At 41.8% G+C, this 23,981-nt stretch overlaps 1 protein-coding gene across 1 annotated transcript in view; it reads right to left on the minus strand.

Moving 5' to 3' along the window:
- sema4d (sema domain, immunoglobulin domain (Ig), transmembrane domain (TM) and short cytoplasmic domain, (semaphorin) 4D) overlaps positions 1-23,981 on the minus strand; it is a 56,344-nt gene that overhangs the window by 27,045 nt on the left and 5,318 nt on the right. The window contains exon 2 of the mRNA XM_084745525.1: positions 14,085-14,201. Coding sequence (XP_084601651.1) covers positions 14,085-14,122 — 38 coding nt within the window. The 5' untranslated portion in view covers positions 14,123-14,201. The remainder of the gene's footprint in view (positions 1-14,084; positions 14,202-23,981) is intronic.

Raw genomic sequence — 23,981 nt, forward strand, 5'->3', positions numbered from 1 at the left:
ATAGTGAAAAGGCTTTGAATGTGAGGATCAACAAATCAGGATACTTTTTAAGATTCATAATGCTGATTTGGGCGACAAGCTGTTTAGTTGCTGGACTGTAAACTTCCTGAAACTGAAAAAATAGAGCAGGAGAGAGCTGCTGACATTACTCTTTACTCTGATATGTTGACATCTTGGCTCCCATGCAGTGAATGTGTCGCTCCTAAACAAGGTGTTTTGTACCACAATCTCTGACCACATAATAATGCAGTGAGCTTAAGATTTTCTTGACGACGTTGGAAGTAATGTTAGGTTGCCACTGTAAGTAGTGTGCTGGTTAGCCGGAAATGCTATCTTTGCAGACAAACACTGTTTAATCCATTACTTACACCTTGGCTCTTACATTTTTGGTTTTTGCAAAGGCAATTAAGAAAACCACCTTCGAATTTTTTGAATTTAGATCCTGTTCACACTGTTTGTGCATTTGGAGAAATGCAAAGCTTGACAGGCCTGTTGGACCTTGTTACAGTTGCTAAGCTACAATTCAGCAATCACTGTTTGGGAGAGAGGGGTTTAGCAAACTGCAGAGCGAAGCTGGCTGTGCAAAAAGCTGCACCATAAATGTCATTATAAAGATCTTTAGATGTAGATGATAGACCATCAGCGTGCATCCAAGCAGATAAAAGACCAGAGAATCACAACTTAAAGAAGGAAAGAAAACGAAATCACAAGGCAAATGACAAAATGATTGGGTAAAAAGGAAATAATCATTGCAAACTCAAATTCTGCACCACAAGCATCAAAGCCAAGCGGAATCAAATCACAGCTGGGTCGCCCAGGTGTGGACATGCAGGCGGGAGGGGGAATAAAAACAGGAGTAAAACCCTTGAGGTGGTTACAAAGATTGGGGTGGGTGGGTGTTTGAGGGGTTGGAGAAGCATGCAGCCTTCGTGTTGAAGCATGCGGGCCCTTGAGCAGCTCAGTGACGCTCTGCACAGCAACAAAAGGAGGCGGGGGAGGGAAGGAGGGAGAGGAGTAGAGTTTCTGACCTGTGGCTCCTTACAAGACGCGACGCTCTTCCTCCGGAGAGAATTATAAAATCCTCAAGCTATAGGGAAGGGGGGGGAGAAGACAGAGAGATCAGACATGACAGTTATGTAGTGTGTGCGCTCACAAGTGGGAGGAAGCAGTTAGTTTGAGTGTGCGCGTGCATGTTGTGTGTGTGTGTGTGTGTGTGTGTGTGTGTGTGTGTGTGTGTGTGTGTGTGTGTGTGTGTGTGTGTGTGTGTGTGTGTGGTTAGTTGTCTAGACCATGGTTAGACAGATGTGATGATGATCAGTGAAAACACACATTACACAATAACATTTACAAACAGGAACATACAGAATATCACATTTATCCATCCAAACACACACACACACACACAAACACACACAAGTGAGGTAGCAATCCGGGAAGGACAAAACAATTATATAGTGACTTAAATGTCCTCCGAGCACTGAGCCGGTGATATCACATGACGTCTGTCAGGATCCTGTGCTAACTTTTTATAACCAAGGACAAATGAATGGTGAAGCAGCCAAATGATGAACATCATCTTGTGCAAATGCGATCAGAGGAACCTGAGGTCTGCGACTGCTGCACTCATTTTCTCTTCCACTTCTCTGTCCGCTTCTGCGCAGGTCCAACCGTCCGCGGTGGCCCGTCTCGGATAATGTGAGAGCAAATGTGAGAGCAAATGTAAGGCTGTGGGGGCTGCCATGTCTGTGGGCCAGCCAGATGTAAATAAAGTGAAAGTACTCTCCCTTCAACACCGCTGATTTATATCTGCTCTAGATGTGGGCTAATCCCATGAGGTCAGCCACAGCCGAGCCTCAAATCTACACAACTTCTAATTCTAAGAAAAGATTGCACAATTTATAAGATGATCAGTCTCAAGGTGGAACGCAGAGAATTTTTTATTTTTTTTTAATTTGTCAACCTACATGTCATCAAGACTACTCTGCCTTTAAACCCCCTGAAAACTCAAAATCTCTTCGGGTCTAGAGCTTCAACGATTAGTAAATTAATCGATCGAAAGGACAATAATTGCCAACTAGAGGTAAGTGATCATTTTCACAATAAACAGTAATAAAACTCCACGATTAGCATTATGTTTTCAAAGTTTAATTATCATGATAACTAGGGACTAATTTCCCTGTTAACAAAATGAAAATTTTTATTTAGTTGACTAGTCTAAAAAAAGAAAAGAGAGAACACTCAGAAAACCGTCAAAGTTGAGCCGAATTTATTAACCACCATTTCATCTCTATTGCCAACTATTTTGGTGATTATTTCAATCATTTTTCAAGAAAAAATGTCAGACAAGCTTTTGGACAAAAGAAGCAGTTTTATGATGTCATTCTGGGCTGTGGAAAATTGTGATGAGCATTTTTCACAATTTTCTGACATGTCATAGACTAATCAGTTTATCAATAATTGGGTCTGCATCCTACAGTTATTTTCACAAGTGAATAATCTGCATATAAACTAAATGCTTTTGTTGTCAGAAGAACATCCCAAAACCCAGATATTCAGTTTACTATCATGTATGACAAAGAAAAGTCTCAAATCCTCACATTTGAGAAGCAAGAATGAGCAAATGTTTATTCTTAATTAAATATGACAGTTAATTATTCAATTATCAAAGTGTTGCATATTAATTTTGTGTTGATCAAGTAATTTGTACTTTACTTGCAGCTCAAAGGGGTAAAAATTAATGCAAGCACTAATTAGATGTCGAGACAAAACCACAAATGTAAACCTGGTGGTTTAGCCAGAAGGGAAAAGCCGGAGGATCACAAAGTCATCAGGCTTCATGTCTGGAAAGACGAACGTCTTTACCACATGTTGTGCCAATCCATGTCCAGTGGATGCTGAGATTTTGACTGGATAAATAAAAGCTTTAATCTGCTGGTGGCACTGGATGACATGGCAGGGGATCAACACATGAACATCACCAAAGACTTTATTCTATTCAGATTTTATAAAGCCTGTTTTTAATTATTTCTTTGTAAATTCTCCATTTATCTTTACTTTTTCCTGTCCTTGTGCAGCTGGAACATCTGAATTTACCCTCTGGGGGATCAAATAAAGGGTTGTATTAGCTTGCAACATTTTATCTTTTCTTGCAACTAGCATGGCTAAAACTATTTATTAAGAGTTTAACCTTCAAAAACATAAGCAAACTACATACTTAGACCTGCAACTAACAATTATTTTCATTATTGATTAATCTGCTGATTATTTTCACAATTAAAGAATTGTTTAGTCGATAAAATGTCCAAAAAATGTGAAAAATTAGGTTACAGTGGGATCTTCAAATTACTTCTTCAGTCCATCCAACAGTGCAAAACCCAAAGACTCTTCATTTACTGTCATAAATGAAAAAAACAGAAGCTGGAACCAGCATTGTATGGTATTTTTGCTTTAAAAATCGACTAAAATATTAAGCGATTATTAAATAGTTGGCGACTAATTTTCTTTTGACCAAGTAACCAATTAACTGACTAATCCTTGCAGCTCTAAACCCAATATCTGTCATCAGATTTTGATTCAAACACTAACTCCTAATTGGTGGAGAGGAGGACAGACAAAATAAAACAGCGCAGACAGAAAATCTCTCCATTGAAACACTATAAACGTCTTCACGTACGATCACATCTCCTACAGAAAGAAGCTGATTGACAAAATAGGCTTTCAGGGCCTTTACGTTTTCGTACAGTGTCAGCGCCGGAGTCGTGCATCACTAATGAATCAGAATGAGAACAAAGACTTGAGGGAATAATCTGCATCAGCAGTAACAGAACAGTCAGCTGGAAAAATTCTTGTGCTTTTCTTTTCGGCGCCTGAAAACAAGATTTCATAAGTCAAAGGGAGGGAGAGTCGAAATCTTCTTATTGCCATCGTGACAGATGGTTGGGCCTCCATTCACAACACTTTCCAGTCTGTTCCCTTAGACTGCTTCCCTGAACAAAATGAAAACCTTTACAACGAGGCTGAATACATTCTCCCTGCACAAGTACACAAGCTTAATTCCCACAGTGCACTACAATCCAACTCTGTCTGAGTGGAAAACATGGACTTACATATTTACTTTGCCTTGACTAGAGTTCAACTCAATTCCTACTAGCACTTTTTTTAACAGAGAATCAATGCCCAATTATCTCTACTTCCTACTACACAACCTTCAAATGATCTTTAAATAAATAAAGATAAACAAGTCGGTTAAATCCCAGGATAACATGTTGCTGTGAGAGCAACAAATGGTGTCCCAGGACAAGGAGACAAATCTTCCAGACAACTGAATTCAGGTCACCCAAATCAACCCAAATATGCAGATTCATTAGCATTTGCTTGGTGGGGTAAGCTACTGTAATGCAGGCCCCCCTGCTCTACTGTATAAAAGAATAATCAGATTATGTTAAGCAGAGATGATACACACCAGACTACAACTGTGGGCAGTTCACTTACAACGGATCATATTAAGACAAAAAAAAAAAAAAAAAAGCTTCGGATGAGCATGAACATTAACCGTCTTTCCTCGGATTTCACATCGATAAACTGTGACCACAGCATCCTGTAATGAGTTGGCTGCGGTGGGGAATATTTATCCCTACTAAGATTTATTATTGCATTTCTGTCATCAAGTATAGATTTTTCTGCTTCACAATAAAAGCTCCTAGATAACAAAATAATGGAACGGGTGTCGAATTTATAGGAAATAATGTGTTTATCCACCGTTTTACAGTTCATCTTTGATTAAAAGACACACCTTTGAGCAGGTACGTTCAAGCAGGTTGCCGGGTCAACACAATCAAACAAGACTTCCAACTCAACTTGGACTTTAATATCAATGACTCATCACTTCATTTGGACTTGAGCCTTTTGACTTGATAATACTTGCTACCACTTCCTGAGCCCAAAGATTGAAAAGTTTGTTATTTCAAAAGTGTGAATCCACGAATCAATTCATTTCCCTTCATTTCCTGAACCAACGCGACAGCATCCAGAGTAATTTTCTTAAATCATCAAGTTGTGGGGCACTTTAATAGTGTGCAACTCCTCGAGACTCATGGAGTTTACTTTATTAAGGAAATAGCAACAAAGCAAATGCACAAAGGTTTTAAAGAAGACCTAACCTGGTTTTATTTTTGCAAACAAGCAATATGCAGTTTAGCCTTAGCAACTTAAAACATCCTCATCAAGAAAAACTGAAATAATGTCATGTTCAACTCATATCACGTCCAGTTAGGAAGTGTTGAAATGTTACTGAGCACCAGTTGGAGGAAAAAAAAACATACTAAGATAACTTTGTACACAAACTAGGAAATGCTTATCAGGAAAGCAGCTGCATGCAAACATGTGGGTGAAAAATCACACAAGACATAATGACTTTGTTTGACATTTTAAGTTGCACAAACAGTCAGTCGAGGCTCTGTTATTATAATGGCATTACATTTAGCGAAAAGCATATTATCACTTGTTTAGGACTCAAAGCTCAAAGTTTCGGACTTGGAAATCATCAGTGTTGACTTGGGAGTGCAAAGACTTGAATTAGTCTCCAAAAACTTTTTCTATCAGTTTCCTAAAACCAGAGGATAGTTACTCCTGTAGATCAAGGTCAAGAACCATGTTTGATAGCTGCAGCCACTTCAGGACAGTTCGGTCCTTCAGTATTCACACTGTATCACCCTGTGTTGATTTCCGTCTTCCTCCAGACTTTCCCACTCTCCTGTCACTCCTTCACTCAGAGACACACACACACAAAGAAAGCATGTATGCAAGCGAACACAAACACACGACGCATCGAGTCGCTGCCTCTCGCCCTCCTCTGACAGCGTCAATGGACCGCTGGGAGAAGATGACAGTCGGATAAGATTGATGAGCCGCGGGCCAAAGGTTGCATCCCCCTCAACATCCATAGGAAACACTTTGACTTGGCTTCCCTCGGCTCCCACAAAACCCCCTGACAGCTGATACAGAGTTTTTAACCATGCACCCACCAATCCCAGTGACACCAGTGTCACCATGTCTCAATTCAGGATGTTTTGAGTGGGTGTCGAGCCCAGCCGTGGCCCACACCACGCCCTTGGTGACACGGTGGTCTGGAGAGGGCACGGAGAGGAAGTGGAGATGTCACGGGTCTGGGTTTTTTTTAATTGATGAGTGGACTTGAATGAGGACCGGGCAAAGCTGGTCTTTTGAAGACTCTTCAAGCCAGAACAAATTATTAATAGGCCCTACTTCAGAAACCCGGCCTATGGTAAACACACTGACAGGATTGGCTATTCACTTACACCACTGTGACACCTGATTTTCTTCCCTAAGCTAATAAAAAGCTCCCAGCTAGAACTTTGGTCAGTATCTCATGACCACAACTCCTTTTCTCTTTTTTCTCTCAGTACCCTCACAGCACTGAGGAATTTATTCCACTGCAACTATCAGAAGTCTGCAGATGAACTGCCAGTCACAAACAAATCTATCAGTAACTCCCTGCTTTTCTTCAGGGCAATGTTCCATGTCAGTTTTTGGCTTTTCTTAAAAGTTTAGTCTTCCCTCAGAAATGGTCTAAATGTCTCAGAAAGTCTAACAAACCCATTTTCGATCAGAAGTTTCCATTCATTAAAGTACCATAAGACTAAGAGTCTATCACCATGCTAGCAGCTCTGTCGGGCGACATCCACGCTAATAAATTTTCAATATTAAATGCAAAACTTTTGCTTTACACCTCATGTCCACATTACCCTGGTGTTTTAGAACCCCTGAAACAAAGGCTTCTGAAACACTTCTGACACTGTTTTAGTTGAAAACTGGAACTGCGATTTAGTCTGGAGAGGTGGAAACTGAGACTTTTGCAAATTATGACGACACCTGCTTCCTGATTTGATCTCAGTCACGATGTGTCCTTCAATTATTCATCACGCCCCCATCACATGACCCCAGTGTCGCCATTTTTGCTTTGCTATGAATCCAAATCAATGTTTTCCACGGTGCTGACCACCCACTCCGTTGTCAGCACAAGCAAAGAAATCTCTGGTCTTACTTCTCGGCATTGCTGTTCTTAGTTTGTAGTAGTTTCTGCAACTAAGCAACCATCCATTGTGTAGACTAATCTGCTTTCTGTTTACACAAACAGAAACAGCTGATCATCCCTAGAAAATTCCTAAAAATCAACATGGAGTTACAAAGCAGACACACTGGACCCATTGAGGAACGTCAGATCAACAGATCCTGTTCATTTCATATGGAGAACAGGCGATCCCGCCACGTGGTGTGTGATGGACACAGCAGAGCGACCTGCGAGACAAGTCACTGTATCTGAATTTGCATAATGATGACTCAACATCAACTTAATGCAAATGAGCATGTCCAGTGCATGAAATTCAGATTAAAGTGTCAAACTAGGCAGTGCTGGTCAAATATGAATGGAGATTCTTTCGCTGCGTTTCCCATTTCTTGGTGAAAAGCAGGGAAAATGCAATAATTAATATTAAAACAACAACACTGTCAAAGGTGAAACTTCTGACAAAACATTTGGGAGTTGGGCAGGTTTCTAACTAACATGGATGTTGCAGTTTTGTGTTTAAGTGACAGAAAAGCTCTTAACCAGCTTCTGTTGGTGGTTTTGGATCCTTGCTCCCCTGAGGCTGACATGAATACACACACACAGATGTGAGACTTCGACTGGTACAGATACACAAAGCAAACAGATACACAGTAGGCTGGGAAAAGGCCTCTCATCTCTCTGACAGTGTGGTCATTCCAGTAAAAAGCCCGCAGCCCTACCTCACCCCTCCACACACACACACACACATACTGATCTGTGCAGTCACCCTTACTGTCCATCTATAAACATCCCAGGTCTCTGACAGAGCTGTCAGCGTGCACCACCACAGGTGGGGGAGGGAAGGAAACCGAGAAGGACAGAGGAGGAGAAGAGAAAACAGGGTTTCGCTGTGAGTGAGGATATTCAAGCGTGAACATTCATACAGTGGTTGAGGAGAGAGGACAAAGAAGAAGAGAAGAAATGAGTAGGAGGAGGAGGATGAACCGTTGCATAAAGAAACATGAACGTATGGTTGGAGGGCTTAAAGATCGACACATCCTTAAGGCTTGTTTTTGTGTTTTCCCCCAAAGAATGGAGGCACAATTCACAGTCGAGAGTTTTCCACTTGTTTTTAGGCAAAATAACACATTTTATTGATTTGTCAAGTGACATAATTTTAAACGATTGCATTCTCTCTGTTCATTCAGGCCTTTGTCTGTCTGTCCTACTTTCATATATGATGCAATAACAGTGAACACTGGTGCAAATCATCTTGAAAGGAAAAAAAAAAAAAAACAGAAAAACTAGGTGAAATTCCTGTTCATTCAAATCCTGGTTGGAGGGCACATGGACTCTGTACTTTTGCACACAAACATGCACACACGTACACACACAAAGCAGTGTGTTGAAGAGGATTATGCAGGCTTGAATTTCAACAGAAAGAATCCCAGTCTACAAGCACTACGGAGCAAATCTGGCTTTAGAAAACTTTCCTCATCCCAGAGCATCCTGGTACAATAGGAGGCTGAACTTAAAATCCATCCAATTGAAACATGTTCATCTCTGAGGATGGATAATCAGCCCCTGAATCAATACTAACATTTGCATGGAAAATAAAAATGTAAAGCTCTTTTATGACTACAAAAACTTGCCTTTGGTTTCACCACAAAACATGTCATGAAAATAAAGCATACAATACATATCACAGTACATAATCTCAGCATATGTAATCATTAAAAACACAACTTGCAAAATGAAAATGCATAATCTCGGCTTAAACGTTCATAAAAATACAACTCACAATTTACCAAATCACATTAACCTACTGCAACAAAGTCAGGAGCACCTCCCTGTATCACAGCCTACCAGATCCTAATTTAATTTAATACCTTGTCAGCACTTTGGACGAAGGATTTCTTGTGGATATTTCTTTTTGCCATTGAAAATCTATAACTTCTCCCTGAGGGTAAATTGAGTGTACGGTGGCAGAGAAAGGTCATTAATAATTCAGTCAGCTTTACTTCTATAGAGTTCATCCATACAGTCAATGCAACATATTGTGACCGCCTTAATAATTACATTTTATTTGACTTTATTTATAGATAGTGTTATAAGACCAGTGTAAGTTGTCACGCTGGCAGTAAATGTACAGTACAAGTTACAGTGTGTCAGTTAATAAACACTGCAGCTTCTCTAGACAAGAAAAGTCTCATCTGTTATTTCTCAACAGCTACAGAGGTGATGAAAGTTAACCCAAAAGTAAGCCGAGTTGGAAAGGCTAATGCTAACGCTAGCGTTGTACCTTTACAGCGTCGGTTCCGGTGCAATTGTATCCTGTTCATTATAAGCCTTGAACTGTAGTGTCTTTTTGGAGATGAAGTAAAATAAATGCATACACTGATTGTCTTTTGTAGTTATTTATCCATTTTTCTGTGTTGGAAACAATCCCAAAATGCCTTGGGTTGGGTCTGTAGACCAATCAGCCCTTAGTTTAGCAGCCGTGACATATCAGCAGTCAGACAGCAATGAATACTGTTCAGTTTTTCTTAAAGTTGAACTAAAAGGCACAAAGGAATCAGGATGTTTGTGGAACTGAAACATTGTGTTGGCGAAGGCAACCAACCATTCAACCATCTTCCAATTAATCGTTTTTGGATGCATTTATTTTTTCCTACCTTTGTCTTACTGACACTTATTTCTAAGAAGCTTCTTTGACACCAGTTCTGAAGAGTTTGCACGTGGTTAAAATATACTCGCTCCCTCAGTATCAAACTTTCTGCAGTGGAGCAACCAGAGCCATATCATCGGCATACTTAAATTAAAATTAGCATGATGAGTCTTGAAATCATTTGTATATAGAAAGAAAAGCAGTGCTGGTAAAATTGTCCCTCACTACACATATATGAAGATGCACTCAAGGGTCATACGCGATTTGTTGGAAAATGTCAGACAATGATACGTCTGCAGGCCAGCGTGTATCTGGGAATTCCAATTGGAATGCACGTATCTACAGGAATGTCCACTGATATCCCACTATGTGTAAATGTTTGCTCATGAGCGAGCTGGGGGAAAAAAGGGGGGTAGTTGTGTGTGAGAGAGAGTGTGTGTTGGAGAGAAAATAAGTGGCCGTCTTCTTCTGCCTTTGTATGAATCTTAAGTAGTCCCATGTTGAGGCAGGCTTTGTTCGCTGTCACTGTCGGGGGGCACGTCCTCCAACTTCTCCCCTCACTTCCTTTTGGCGTAACATTTATCATTCTTCCCCTGGCGAACAATCATCCTACAACACGGACTAGCATCTAGCGCATAATAAACTTACCCACCCTCCTCCCCTTCCTCGCCCCTCTCCGGTTGCTGGGATACCTTTCATCCGACGGGACAGCTTGTCAACAACATCATCACTTACTTAGAAGCTCCCAACCTTCACTTGACTTCGCTTTTTATTTGGTCCAGCGAAGTCTTATTAAAAAAATACTGCTGCAAAATAAAGGTCTCCCAGAACATCTTTTTCTTGTTTTTCCCCTTTATGTTTCATCCAAAACACTTAAATGTCTGGCTCTGCATAAATTGCAATGGATCCTTAAGGGAAAGTGCAACCTTCTAATTTGCAAGAGAAATTCCCCTCTGGGCAAATATAGCATTATCCGGCTCTAACTAGTTGCACGATATTTTACACTGACATTATAGTGTGCTGGTGTTAGTCTTTCTATGAATCGGGCCTCAGGGTAGCTCCATTGGCTGAGTGACTCACCAGACCCTCCCCCCCTGTTCTCACTCTCTCAAAAGGGTCAACAGGTGCATTTGTAACAAGTGCAATGAATCACATCAACCTCATTTCACCTACAAACACTACCCTGGAAACTTAAAGGGTAACCTCTGTGTTTTTTCAACCAGGATCCTGTTTTCCATGTTTGTGTCTAAGTGACTAACAGGGACAACATTTTCTTTTACATTTGCAAAACAAAGCCACAATATAATCCCTACATGTAACTGTACAGCATCAAAATATGTCCACTAAAAGTGCTTGTTTTTGCCAATGACAGGCTTTTCTTAGGGTATCATGCGATTGCTTGCATGTGTGCGTGTGACCAACTGACCTGGAGCTCGTCTGCATACTCACATACAACTGGACTGATCAGCCTAAATTTTTACATGCATTCGTGACTCTACACTGAAGGACCTCTGTGATTCAGAATTCTTGAAAAACCTTTCTTTATGGCTCCATGCCAGCGACAGCCGTGGCAAGAGGTATTGTGTTTTCGGTTCATCCCATTCTTGTGAGCACGATGAAGGTAACTAACTTCACATCTATCCCACTCCCATGACAGCAATTACAAGAACGCTTGGAGGGAATGTCTTCAAATTTGGTACAAAAGTCCACTTGGACTCAAGAATTAATTTAGACTTTGGTGGTCACAGGTGACTTTTGGTCACAACTCGACACTCTATATATGAGAAAATGTTGGTACAGCTGTTTTATTGCTCTCACCAAGACTCCATTAGACTCCCAGAAGTGCAATTTCATCTTCATTCAAACTCTAAAGCAACAAAAATAAAGAAATCTTCTCGGTTAGTCTTTCAACCACTCTAACAATCCAGAATGACCCTTCACTAAACTCTGCACCAAACAGTAACTGTCCAATCATAAGTTAGCAACTGTAGCTAGAGCTGTCAAGCTTTCTATTTCTCTACATGGTGAAGGTGTGCAGGAGGCTCAGAGAAGAGCGACACTCAGCGTTTCATGAGTCTGGATGGTGGCGTCTTTTTTGTCGTCTTGTGAAACACAAGAGCACATGTGTGGTGAAAGGATTAAACTCTCACTTCATCTGCTGCAACATAATCTGCAAATGTTAGCATGTCTGGCTAACTAAAACTAGCTTACTAGCTGCAGTAACTTTACTTCTTGTCAAACTTATAAGATTTGACTGCATCTGCATTTGCTCTGTGGGGGTTTGAGGAGGAGGATGTGGTCTGGTGCAGAATCAAAGTGGGTCAACAACACTGCATCTCATTCTGACTCACTGTCACACATCTAAACCAGGTTAGCTTAGCTCTTATCCTTGCCGTCTTCTTTGCGGTCCGGCTGGTCCAGCAGGGTGACCCATCTCAAGGTCTGCTGCACTAATCGAGTCCCTGTGCTTCTTTTCCCACATTAATGAGTGTATTTCTGTCATCTATCATTTAGATGTACCTGCCATATTTCACCATTAGAAAGATGCTGAGATGTAAGCTAGCTTTAGCCTCAGTCTTTTAGAATTAACTAAAACGTCATCTGGAGACTTCTCAGCTGACTCAAATCGAGTTAGCATTAGCTCACATCAGCCAGCCACACTTATGAAATCTGCTTGTGACTGTGATTATTTTAGCCGACAAAATCCACCGTCATCAGCTAGAAATGAGAAGCTGCTTTTTGGAAGACCTCATGTTTCAATAATTACTCCCAATTTTGACATTAAATCTACCACCGTTATCACCGTAAACTGCATAAATGCAGTGCAAGAATGGAAAGCTTGGCAGACTTAGCAACAGTAACTAAGGAGGGCGGGGCTTAGCAAAGGGTCAATTCTGGTTTGGTTGAAATAAACCTTTAATGCATCGCATCACATGTTAAAACGCTGGGAGAGGTGCGTGTACAGCCAGAATATTTTCAGATCTGGCTCGGTGAATAAAGGGTTTTGTCAACGAAACCAGACTTGGTGATCGTTGGAACAGTGACAAGATGAGCCAAGACGTTTCTGGACGATTTTATTTAGTTTCTGTCCTGTTTTATTACTGTGTCAAATTTTGCAACAAAACTCTGAGAATAACTTTCACTGGCTTTACCAGTTATGAGCAGTTTCAGTGTCTTTGTTTTAGCTGAATTTCCTTTTCTTTGTGGTAGTTTCCATCATATTTGCCTAAATCTGCATTGCATGTGACTTTGCGGTTACTCCTCGTGTGTGCAGCTGACAGACTGACCCTGTGATGACAGCCTTCCCTGCCTTCCTCACAGACATTGGATAGAAGCCCGATTTTAGAAAAGTCTGTCCTGCGGTGGTTTGAATTTTGTAAACTAGACCCAATGAAAACGTGGGACAAGGGATAAAAACGCTGTGCTGTCCCTCATCAAGCTGGACACCTGGTCACCCTATGCGTGCATGTAAACCTCTGCCTGCAGAAGCATCCATGGCCACTATGATCCATCATCCTGAAAACAACCTGTTCCTTCTGTTTTATTGCGGACAGAACTTTTTTTTTTTTAAACTGCCCCTTTCATTTTCTGTAACTCAAGCACATAATAGGCCTGGCCTTGTTTGGCCTTCACCGTGTTTAGCGCCTATCCCTTTCAGCTGACTGGCCCGCACCACTTATTCCGCTTATTATGAACGCTGACAGCAGATTATTTTGCTTACTGCACCCAAATTCTCCGTCCTCTATAGATAAAAATCCTACAAACACCGCGCCAAGAGACAAAGGCAAAGTTGACAAAAGAGACAAAAAGAGAAGAGAGATAGGGAGCACAGAGAACGGGGTCCAAAATGAAAAAGGGGGAAGGGAGAACACAGAGAAGGAGCAAAAGGAAGAGGCAGTACTGCAAAGGCTCAAACCCCCTTTAAATGAGTGTGTTTTGTCAGGGAAATAAAGAGCAACTAACAGCAGCAGCAGCAACATACCAGCACAGTGAACGAGAATGCAAATCAGCCCTGATGCAAATGTCATACGTCTTCAGGGGCAAAACAGACTGTCTTTATACCAGCCCCCTCCAACACAACACACTTCTCTCTGTGCTATCAGAGCCCCCAGACTCTCCTCCTCCTCCAATCCTGCACCGAACCACGCTCACACACACACACACACACACACACACACACACACACACACACACACACACACACACACACACACTTCCAGGAGAGAAGAGAGAGAAGTGTAATCACAAGAGACAACATTCTTACTTCACAGTAAACAAAAGGCCAGAGTACAGTGGGCTCTTCACACAAATAAACACAAACACACTTTGGAAAGTGATAAACCCACTTACTTGTCTGTCATGGCGTCGGCTAGCGAATACTGATTCATTAAAACTTCTTTTCACTCGTCTTCACGCAGTTGGAAACGGTTGAGGGAGAGGCCCCGGGGCTAATGTCACAACACCAGTCTAGAAGAGAAGGGGGGAAAAAAATGGGAAAAGAATGAAATGTCAGTTTAGAGTAAATGAGTCATTCACACCTACAGTAGGTAGAAAAGATAATTTTAATACCACATGGACTTTATGACATAATTTAAGGCTGCAACTTTTATTATCAATTAATTGTTTTGTAGAAAATGTCAGAAAATGGTGAAAAATGCTCATCACAGCCAAAGGTGCATGTATACAAATATCAGCTTCACACTCGCTGGGTGTTTATCTGAGGGCCAAAAGGGAGTGCGATGTAAAGTGTGAAGTAGTTTTGACGAGCGGGTCTTGAGAAAGCTGAGAAACATCACCCTGCAGAGCCAGAGAGTCCCTGCAATTCTAGACGCAGCAGATCCCGGCCAACAGCTTTAGACGTACGCCTGCACCCGTTTAAGTTACGCCAGGAGCCTGAAGGCTGCCACCTCAGAAAGTCTCCTCCTCGTGAAGTTACAGAACGATCCACTGTGGTCTTTAAGAGTGTCTGTTCACTTGGAATAATAAAACACTTAATTGACAAATAGTGGCAATAATTTGTTGTTAACTAGTTCACGATTTAGTTTACCTAATAATATGTTAGATTTGTGTTAATGTGTATTTTCAGACATTTTAATTATTGAAAAACGTTGGTTTCGTCTGGATGAAAAGCTTTATAGGGTTAGGTTTTAATACCAGGGCTTCTTTTTCATCATCTCCTGTAAATGTTAATGTTAGTTTGCAACTTTTCAAACACAATTTTTGAAATTTGTAATACATACATAACGATGTGTGCATTTTTGCTTTTCATATGTGCAGTGTTTTTGGCCTGCATTCAGTCAATTAAATGTAATTTAACAAATAAGCAACAATAATAAGTATTAATAATAATTTATGTGTGGCTCTTGGTGGCATATTAGTGTTGGTAATAAAGCATGTGCACATCTAAAACCGAGGGACTGAAACTGCTGCGTCTTGAACTACAGGGGCTCCCCGGCTCTGCAGGTGGAGGATATTGAAAAAGCTGCAAGCAGCAATACTGGAGGCCAAGCAATCACCCCTGCTGCAAACAGGCAGATTTTTAACAGGCACTGTATGACTAAATAAACAAAGACAAAAAATCAAATCCTCCCATCTGAAACACAGGAGCTAAAGAATGATTATCTGAAAAATTATTAAAATAATAAACTGATCATAACAGTAGAGTAAATACAGTTACAAACACTCCAACACAGCAATATATAAAGTAGGCTGATAAATACTGATAATTAGTGCACAACATAATATGTGAGGGGTTTAGTCCCAAGTTAATTATGTACATTATTTTATTCTACATGTATGTAGGTCAAGCAGATAGATGATTCACTGCTCTCTAATGACAGACAAATACTTTTTTAAAACAAAAGGCCTGAGCAAATCCCTTCCATTGTGATGCGTCATGGACAAAGAAATCCACCGGACGGGCCATCGTCCAGGCTGGGACTAACACGCCTAACTTAGTTTGCGGACATGCTTCACTTGCTCACAATTAGCCTAGCAAGGCCCTGGTCTCTCCAACTTTCTGGGGGATACTGTTACCATAGTTACCAAGGCAGCCAACCAGCCAGCCAGCTAGCATAAATAGAGTGCACCAAGAAATCCTCTGGGCAGCAGGCAGACAGAATCCAATCACAGTCAGATGAGGAATGCATTGTGTGACTAAAAAGCAATGATGACAATTTTGGACCAGTGCGGCTCGTTACTGTCCAGCAGCACATTTGCATAAAACAAAAAAGATCATGAAAATCCCAAATCATCAAGAGGGTGTGACAGATGAATTTTGTATAAACGCACCTCTGCTAATGATGCATATTTGGGAATGCACATAAATCAGCAGATGTTCCCTGTCAGCGTTGTGATTTTGAAATTTTAATGAGGCGATGAGACAAGGCACATCCTGTGTCGTGCTGCATGAACCTCCAAAACCTGGTATTAGCTCTTCAGCTCATCTGCCTTTAAAAGATTATGATAGATTCATAGATTATATCCTGATGTGTGTTAACACGCTGCTGTAACACAGATTGTGACCTGCCAGAGTGGGCTTTAGGCTCTATAAGAAGATAAAGGTTAGATAGCAGATCATAGACAGTCAATAGACCTGGAGCTAAAAGGAAGAGCTTTTAAAATCATATGTTTTACCTCAAAAACATTCAGTCCCACACTGATTAATGGTTTTATCGCCGTCAGCTACAGCTGGATGGAGACAGAGGGGTGGAGGTAGGGTCTCAACCCCACCCAGTCCCATCAGCCCCAAATCCCAGACAGGCAGACAGCAGCCTCGGAGACAGCCAGCGGCAGTGTGTCTGTGAGGGGACCGTGGCTCAGCAGCTGCTCTCCTTTAACCTTTTCCACATCACATCATCCCCGAATTCTGAACCTGAACTGATGCTTCGGTGCATTTGTTTACCTGTCAGTCTGCATTTCATTTTCATCTCTAAAAGCAGCTCATTGAACTTTTGTCCGCGCATCTCGTCTTCAGACCAGGAACACGCATTAGCTGTATACACCCGAGTAATCTCCGGTAATCAGTTTAGTTCCATTTCCTCTGGTCTCTCAGCCGCTGTGTTTATGGGAAATATTTTCAAAAGAAGAACAACTCCAGCACCGCAGTTACCTCCAGAGAAATTTGAGCAAATCTGAGTGACGCATTTGAATTAATGGGGGAGATCGTTCAGGGTTATCTGCATAGACGACACAATATGTGGACGGAGCTTCTGGGTCTGAAATCATGAGAAAAAGATCTGAGTAAACAGTTTCCTTATGAGTTTATGGTCTCAGTTGCTAGTTTCAAGTCTTCTCCTATACAGCATGATGTTAATTATGTAAATTAAAAGGTGCTATTTAGAGTAAAATAGTCTATAAAGCAGGGTTTGCTTCAGGCCGCCTTTACATTCTGCTGAAAGGACGAGCAAAACCAAGCACCACCCAAGTCGTGGTATGTTACTGGCGAAACACCAGGATGACGACCCTTATAATACTAAACTTGAGGCCTCAATGTCCAAATATCAGTGGGTGATGTCTCGGTGGCTCCGTCCAATAATTATTCTACTGTCTCTGTTGTTATCTTCCAAATGTTTAATTCTTTGGTGAGCCAAAGAGGCTGCTGTGTACCAGAAGGTTTTGAATGCAGTGTCACAGCCTTTCTCTCAAGAAGCACAATAACTCCATTTCCAAATGACATTTCCTTACATTACTGAGCTCTTGAAATATGCACGAGTCCATGCTTTTGCACAATGTGGCGATCCACCCAAGTATGAGAGCTTAATATGATAAATGACCCAATGCCCGCAGTTGAGATGATGTATGTAGTGTTTTCCTGCAAAGCGAGTAGTTCTTTACCCAAAACCCCAAATTAAACTCTTCCCTCTCATGCAAACAATGATATGATACAGTGCCTGGATGCTGGCATTCAACACAGCGCTGAACAGTGCACTGAACAAAAAGGAGCGGTCAAACTTTGCTGCGAGAAATTTGCAGCCGGTGGTTTTAAAGACGCCACGTGAATGACAACAGATGGTGGTTTCGACCAGTGCACAACTGAGATAGAGACCAGAAGATCAGAGCTCTTTGAAGTGCAGCGATAGCACTTGAAAAGACCCGTTAGCCAGCTTTGATCTACCTGAGACCCCGTGCTCACAAACAAATCAAACCAAGCATCTGTTTCAAAGTGTTTCAATGCCCAGTTAAGGAGGAGAGCAACTTGTGGCAGCATGGTGAAGGAAAGCGTCCAAACTGGGAGGGCAGTGCCGCTCCTTCCACTTTCAAGGGAGATTTACGAGTTCCTGAAAACCAGCCAGCCACTGGAAGACAAGCTCTTTCCACATCTGGAGCTTGGCAGACACTCTGCAATGGCATTGATCTTGTATTGGTTCCAGTCTGCCTTTCTGCACGGCCAGAATCTGTGACTTTTTCGCTCACATTGCACAGATCAATTGACCAGCCAAGACGTGGCTGATCTCACTGAATGTAAACACTGAATCCCCTCTGTTGGCAGTTCCAATAAAGTTTATTAAAACAAGATGACTGTCCACAATGTTGACAAAAAGAGAGAAAGGCAGATTTACTTTGTGCAATCCGATTATGAAAAATGTGGAGCCACAGATGTCTGGAAGATGCAGACAGTCTGATCTGTCTGTTCTGTAGGGACATTCAGTTTTATATTACAGTAGTCTAAAGTAGTCTAAAGACTACAGTTATAGCCACAACATCTGCAGTCATTAAGTTCACTGCAGGTTTGTAAGATCTTATGACAGCAGCCATGAAGGAAATTAGACCGTGGAAGAGCTCGAACTGCAAGAAAACCGACCAAAATATTCAATACACCAGAAATCAGTTTGATCATCCGCAAGCAAGAACACTGAAGTGCAGTTTGCTGAGGGTCATGACGCCTGGTTAAATGCGAGGTTGATACATGGTTTAAATTTTCCAGTTGGTACAAAATGCAACCAGTGTAAATGACTACGACCATACATCATGGAGCACCAGCGGGTTCTGTTCATGTTGGTGTTTATCTGGAGCGTGTATCAGCAGACTTTAGAGGACCACACATGTGAACGTCTTGTAAGACAGCGGGTATTATATAATTTAACAATGGAGGCATTTCTCACTTCGTCCACGTTAAGTTGTAAAACAGCACGTTAAATCATGAAGTTATGATTATAGAGGAATTGTTAAGGAATTTTAATTTTGATTTGCTTACTGATTCCTATGCAACTTTCACTTTTTTACCGGATTTTCTTTATTTTTACAGTAAAGTAGCCTAAGTGCCATAAATGCTTATCTAGCCAAGGTTCTCTTCATTCAGTGTTTCCACTGGTAATATTTATCTGAGGTACTTGGTGTTTCTGTGAAGAATGTTAGAGGAATTGAGAATCATTAAGAACCAAAAATCGTTAAAATCCAAATGATATCCAACCCTACTCAAGAGTTCACTTGACAGAGGTCTGAGAACACTCCTTCAAGGCGGACCGGAGAGTGATGGCTCGGTCTGGATCAGAGGTCAAGCCCAGCCTTCACACCAACCCAAACAAACCGCATCGGGTGGTAAACACTGCAGGGTTCGGTTCAACCGGACCCAACAAGGCTGGAATGAATCCGCTGTAAAATTCTACAGTCTAAATTTAGGGCTAAAATTGTGCCAAACAGGAAGAGAAACACATTTTTAACCAATGAAATGAGACATACAACAGTACAGTTCTGTGATTGGTTCGAATGGTGTTTACACCAGAAACAAACCGCACCAAGGAGGTGAACGCTCCAGGGTTCATTTCAAGTGGACTACACAAAGCTGGTGTGAACCCGCCCTAAAATTAGTTCCTGACAACAAATTTAAGGCTAAAATTGGGTAAAATGTGTCTGTCTTGTCAACAAGAGTGAAAATAATAAAAATATTTCCTTTTTCTCTTCTTTAAACATTCTTAATCTTAGCTGGTACCGCCTTGTCTAAGTGAACTGTGTGGGCTTTCCCTCAAATAAAGACACAGCAGAGTCTCACTCACTGCATCATGAAAACACTGAATTATTTACCTCCCAGTTGAGATTTGGGTAAAAATAGCATGCAATTCTGGAGACTACTTTCTCCGCTGCAGAGTAAACACAAACACATATCATCTGATTGCCACGGCAGAGAAAAAGGTGTTGACATTGAGGGATGCCAGCAGTCAGCACACTCCGGTCCACACGAGCTGTCTGCGACGAGAATCTTACCATAATCTGAGTGGGAAGATCCTGCAGGTTGCGAGAGAAGAACGCTGAATGAGAGGCTCCTCCAGTCACACTGTTATTACTGGGAAAGTCACCACTGGTTTGCATGACAAGATAAAAAAAAGAAAATAGAATAAGATCATCCGGCACGACTAGTCTGTCACCTCCTCCCTTCCCTGCTCCCCGGTCATGCTCCTTCTCTGTCACACTCCCTCCTTCGGTCTCCTCTCTGCCTCTCCTCTCTATCTTGCACGATAAACACTACCAAAAAAAAAAAAAAAAGCACCGGAGGCTGCAAAGGGTGGAGAGATAGTGCTTGCCTTAAAGGGCTGTTTCACTTTACTGGATGTCAGTGACAGACTCTGTCTCCATTTAACAAAACAGTCGAGATTGCCTTTCCCCCTGCCACAGCGGCAGTCAATCGCTTGCTCGCCAGAGGAGAGCGACAGCGCAGAGCTCGCGCCTCTGGAAAGCGTCAATGCACACAATTGCTGAGGAGGGGGAGGGGGAATTTGGGGTGGCGGGTGACGGGAGGGAAGAAGGGGGAGGGGGTTGAGGTTAGGGTAGTGTGTGTGTGTGTGTGCATCTGTGGGAGTGTGTCTATTGTTGTGTTTTTTTTTTCCTCCTTTAAGGAGTGAATGAGGACTGCAGGTCCAGCTGCTGCCCTGTCTCAGAACTGTATTTAGCTCTGTGTGATGGACACTCGGTGGCCGGTTTATCAGGTACACCCAGCTAAAACTACTACAACAGCCCTGCAGTAAATCCTACTTTTCACAAAGTTTATAATGATCAGTTTTTGTTGAAACGTGCTATATAAAGAACTGCGTGGTTATTTTGGAACCTGTAGTTTGTGGGGCTGTAAATGCTGCATCAAACTGACACGTTTCAAATATCATGTCCAACAACACTTTCGAACTGGAAGAGTTCACTCAGTAGAGTTCAGATGTCTGCCAGGCAACGGATGGTGAAGCACCTACTGCAACACCACTACAACTAGCAGAGATTTGCAAAGTTTTGAATACTTTTTTTGTATACTATATTTTCCAGGCAGTTTAAGATGAAACAAAACTTTTTTTTTTTTTTTTTGAGCCACAATAAAAGCCAAAAGTGGCCTGCAACAGACAAGGTAAGGTAGGTAAGCCTTGTTTTTAGCCTAGCAGTTGTTGATGACTTGCAACCTCTACCAGCCAGTTAAGGCTGGTGATGTGCTTGCTGTTGGGACCACATGTTTACGTTAGCATAGCTTAAATTTCTGAGGATGTGCACAACCATCGCTCCAAATGGACGCAGGACACACGTGGCAGCCATGATGACTGGCCATGTATATGCAAACACATAAAAGCAAGTACAGCTCAGGCCGAAGAGGAGTCAGAAGTCAGCAGCTGGTATAAAACAAAGTATTCTGTTAACGAGAGGTCCTTCTGCGTACAGTCATGACTGCGCACAGCTAATATTAGGCTGATATTTGCAAGATTAACTGTAAACAGAACCAACAGGAGGCCACACACATGGCCCATCATAGGATAAAATTAATTAAAGCTGAACTTTATAAGTTTCATGACAGTGTGATTAATTCCAAAACTGATGCATTAGAGGGTATTAGTTTTCCCTAACTGTTCCTAATAAACTGGCAACACCCGCACACACAAAAGACTACCTGTAAAGACAGTTTGCATCCTCAGGCAATGGATCATTGATGTTGGGCCTCATTTCACACTATGCAAACACCAAACAAAACAAGTGACAACAAGCTGATAAAGGGGAACTGATTAAAATCTGCAGTGACTGCAAATAAAATTTCCGTCATGCAAACCTAGAACCATAAACAAACACTACTGAGCATTTGACCGCAGAGCTGCTTCATTATTACGTACAAAAGAAGTTGCACAAAGACACAGAGCACCTTCTCTGCTCAGCTGGGTCACACAGTGATATCCTCCCAGTAACAGAATGTACTGTATGTAGGCCTCCCGCTCCATTCCCTTCCAGCTCCCTGCTCTCAGCAACACAACGCCGGGAACCTTTTCAAAACATCAAGTAAGCTGTCAATAGCACTGCAGCAGTGCATCAGTAAGCTTCCTGCACTCTCAGCAAAAATCACTCATAGCTGTGGGTGCAGCATCTTGGGAATCTTCATGAATATCCTGCGCAGTTTCTATCAAATCAATGAAATTGACTGAAAGTATTTTCAAACAAATAACTAAAAAAAAAAAAACTTTTGTCCCATGAAAAGCTTTGAAGCAACTGAGCCTTGCAGGGCGTGGACTTTTCTTCACCTTTATTGTTACCTGACACGCGAAGCTACAAAAAACAGGAAACCAAGCTTCATGTCCAGTGTTTATCTATTGAAAACCACCATTCAATCATGAGACGATTTTGCAGAGACATCTCTGGAATGTAGCAATGCATTATGCATGGCCAGTAACACACGAGCACACACACAATAAAGTGCCTGCACATGCCACTGTCTGCCGCTGATACAGAGCCAGATGCTTCTCTGTTTGCCAATAGGAAATTATTCCAGCCTGAGGGGTGTTGGGGTACTTGGGTGTGGCAGGAGGGGAGGTTTGTGTTTTTCAAAAGGAGGTGGGGGTCGTCCCAGATGTCTGCTCCACGGAGCCAATACAGCACACCTCAACATCAGAGCGGTGCAGCGTGGCCCCTGACCTCTACCCTTTAACTCCTGCAGGACCAAAACAATGAGGCCTCTGCGAGTCATACATCAAACTCGCCTACCTCGTTTCCTAAAACCGTGACATCCAATAGAATTGTATGAAGAGGTCACTACTGTTGTGGTGTCTCATCTTTTAGTATGCAGCAATTATGACTTTGAATTAAAGGGACAGTTCACCCCCAAAATCAAAAATTCATCTCTCCAATATAATGGGACCAGATGGCACTCGGCTTGAGTTGCATCTGAAAAACTCAGCCATGTTTCTTTCCAGGAATCATGACCTAGTTACTCAAGATAATCCACAGACTTTAGTGCGAGCCGTTTCATGTAGGAACTATTTTCTTTCTACCATATCACTGTGCAGATGGAAGCGTGCATCTACTAATGGACCAGAGGCTCCTGCTTGTGACCATAAACATATTATACGTAGAAGCCGCATTGAGCTTTTGATCGTATGTAAATGTTGCCACCATGTTGTTCAGGACTGGCCTGTAAACACCTACAAGAAAACAGAGGAGCTGCAGTTTTTCTGGATAAAAATAACTTAATGTCTATATTTTAAATGATGGGTTGATTTAATATTTAGAGAAGGAGCATTTCCAGGGTTTTCACAGACCCTTTAACTCATTAAATAACATGACTCATGTATATGTAGAGCTTTTTATCCAGACAAACAGCAGCCCCACTACATGTTTTTGTGCAGAAGCCAATCTTGACTGAACCAGTATGGCGGCGATGTCGATGTATTGCAGCTTGTGACACTTTGGGATGTAAACATTGTTCATGTCCTTCTCGGCTGAGCTGTAACATTAGCACCACTGAGCTAGCTAGTGTTGTGACACAGCTGGCAGGTGTAGTTTGGTGGAAAGGAAATAGTTCCTACATGAAACTGCTCACATCAACGTCTGTGGATTATCTTCCAAAAGCTGAGTGCCATCTAGTTACATTTAGGGATGCGTGTGAATAAGTTAATAAAGATTGCTATCCTCAGTAGTTCTTTGAACTATTTATTTATATTTTATTAATGTGCATTGCTGTTTAACTGTTGCCTCTAAGATGTGACGCAGCTGCCTGCCACTAGTCCCCTCAGATGGGAGCCCTGCCCTAATGTCTGGATGTAAGCCAGCGAGGTGGTAAATGGGGCAAAGACGGCATCTTGTAAAAATGGCTGTGTCAGAATAAACTGGCATATAACCACTTAACTGGAACAAAGCAGTAACACATTCAGCAGTGGACTTTAACCTGCAAGGAGGGCAGACTGCCACTCCTCCCACTGCTGCAGTTAGCCACAGTGTTATCTGTGTTGTCAGCCACACATTTGAGCAGCATTTAAAATATGCTTTGATAATTAAATAATCTATTAACAGCCTCAA

This window comes from Lutjanus erythropterus, chromosome 20 (genome assembly GCF_056507025.1).
Source record: "Lutjanus erythropterus isolate fLutEry1 chromosome 20, fLutEry1.hap2, whole genome shotgun sequence".
Classification (NCBI taxonomy): Eukaryota; Metazoa; Chordata; class Actinopteri; order Lutjaniformes; family Lutjanidae; genus Lutjanus; species Lutjanus erythropterus.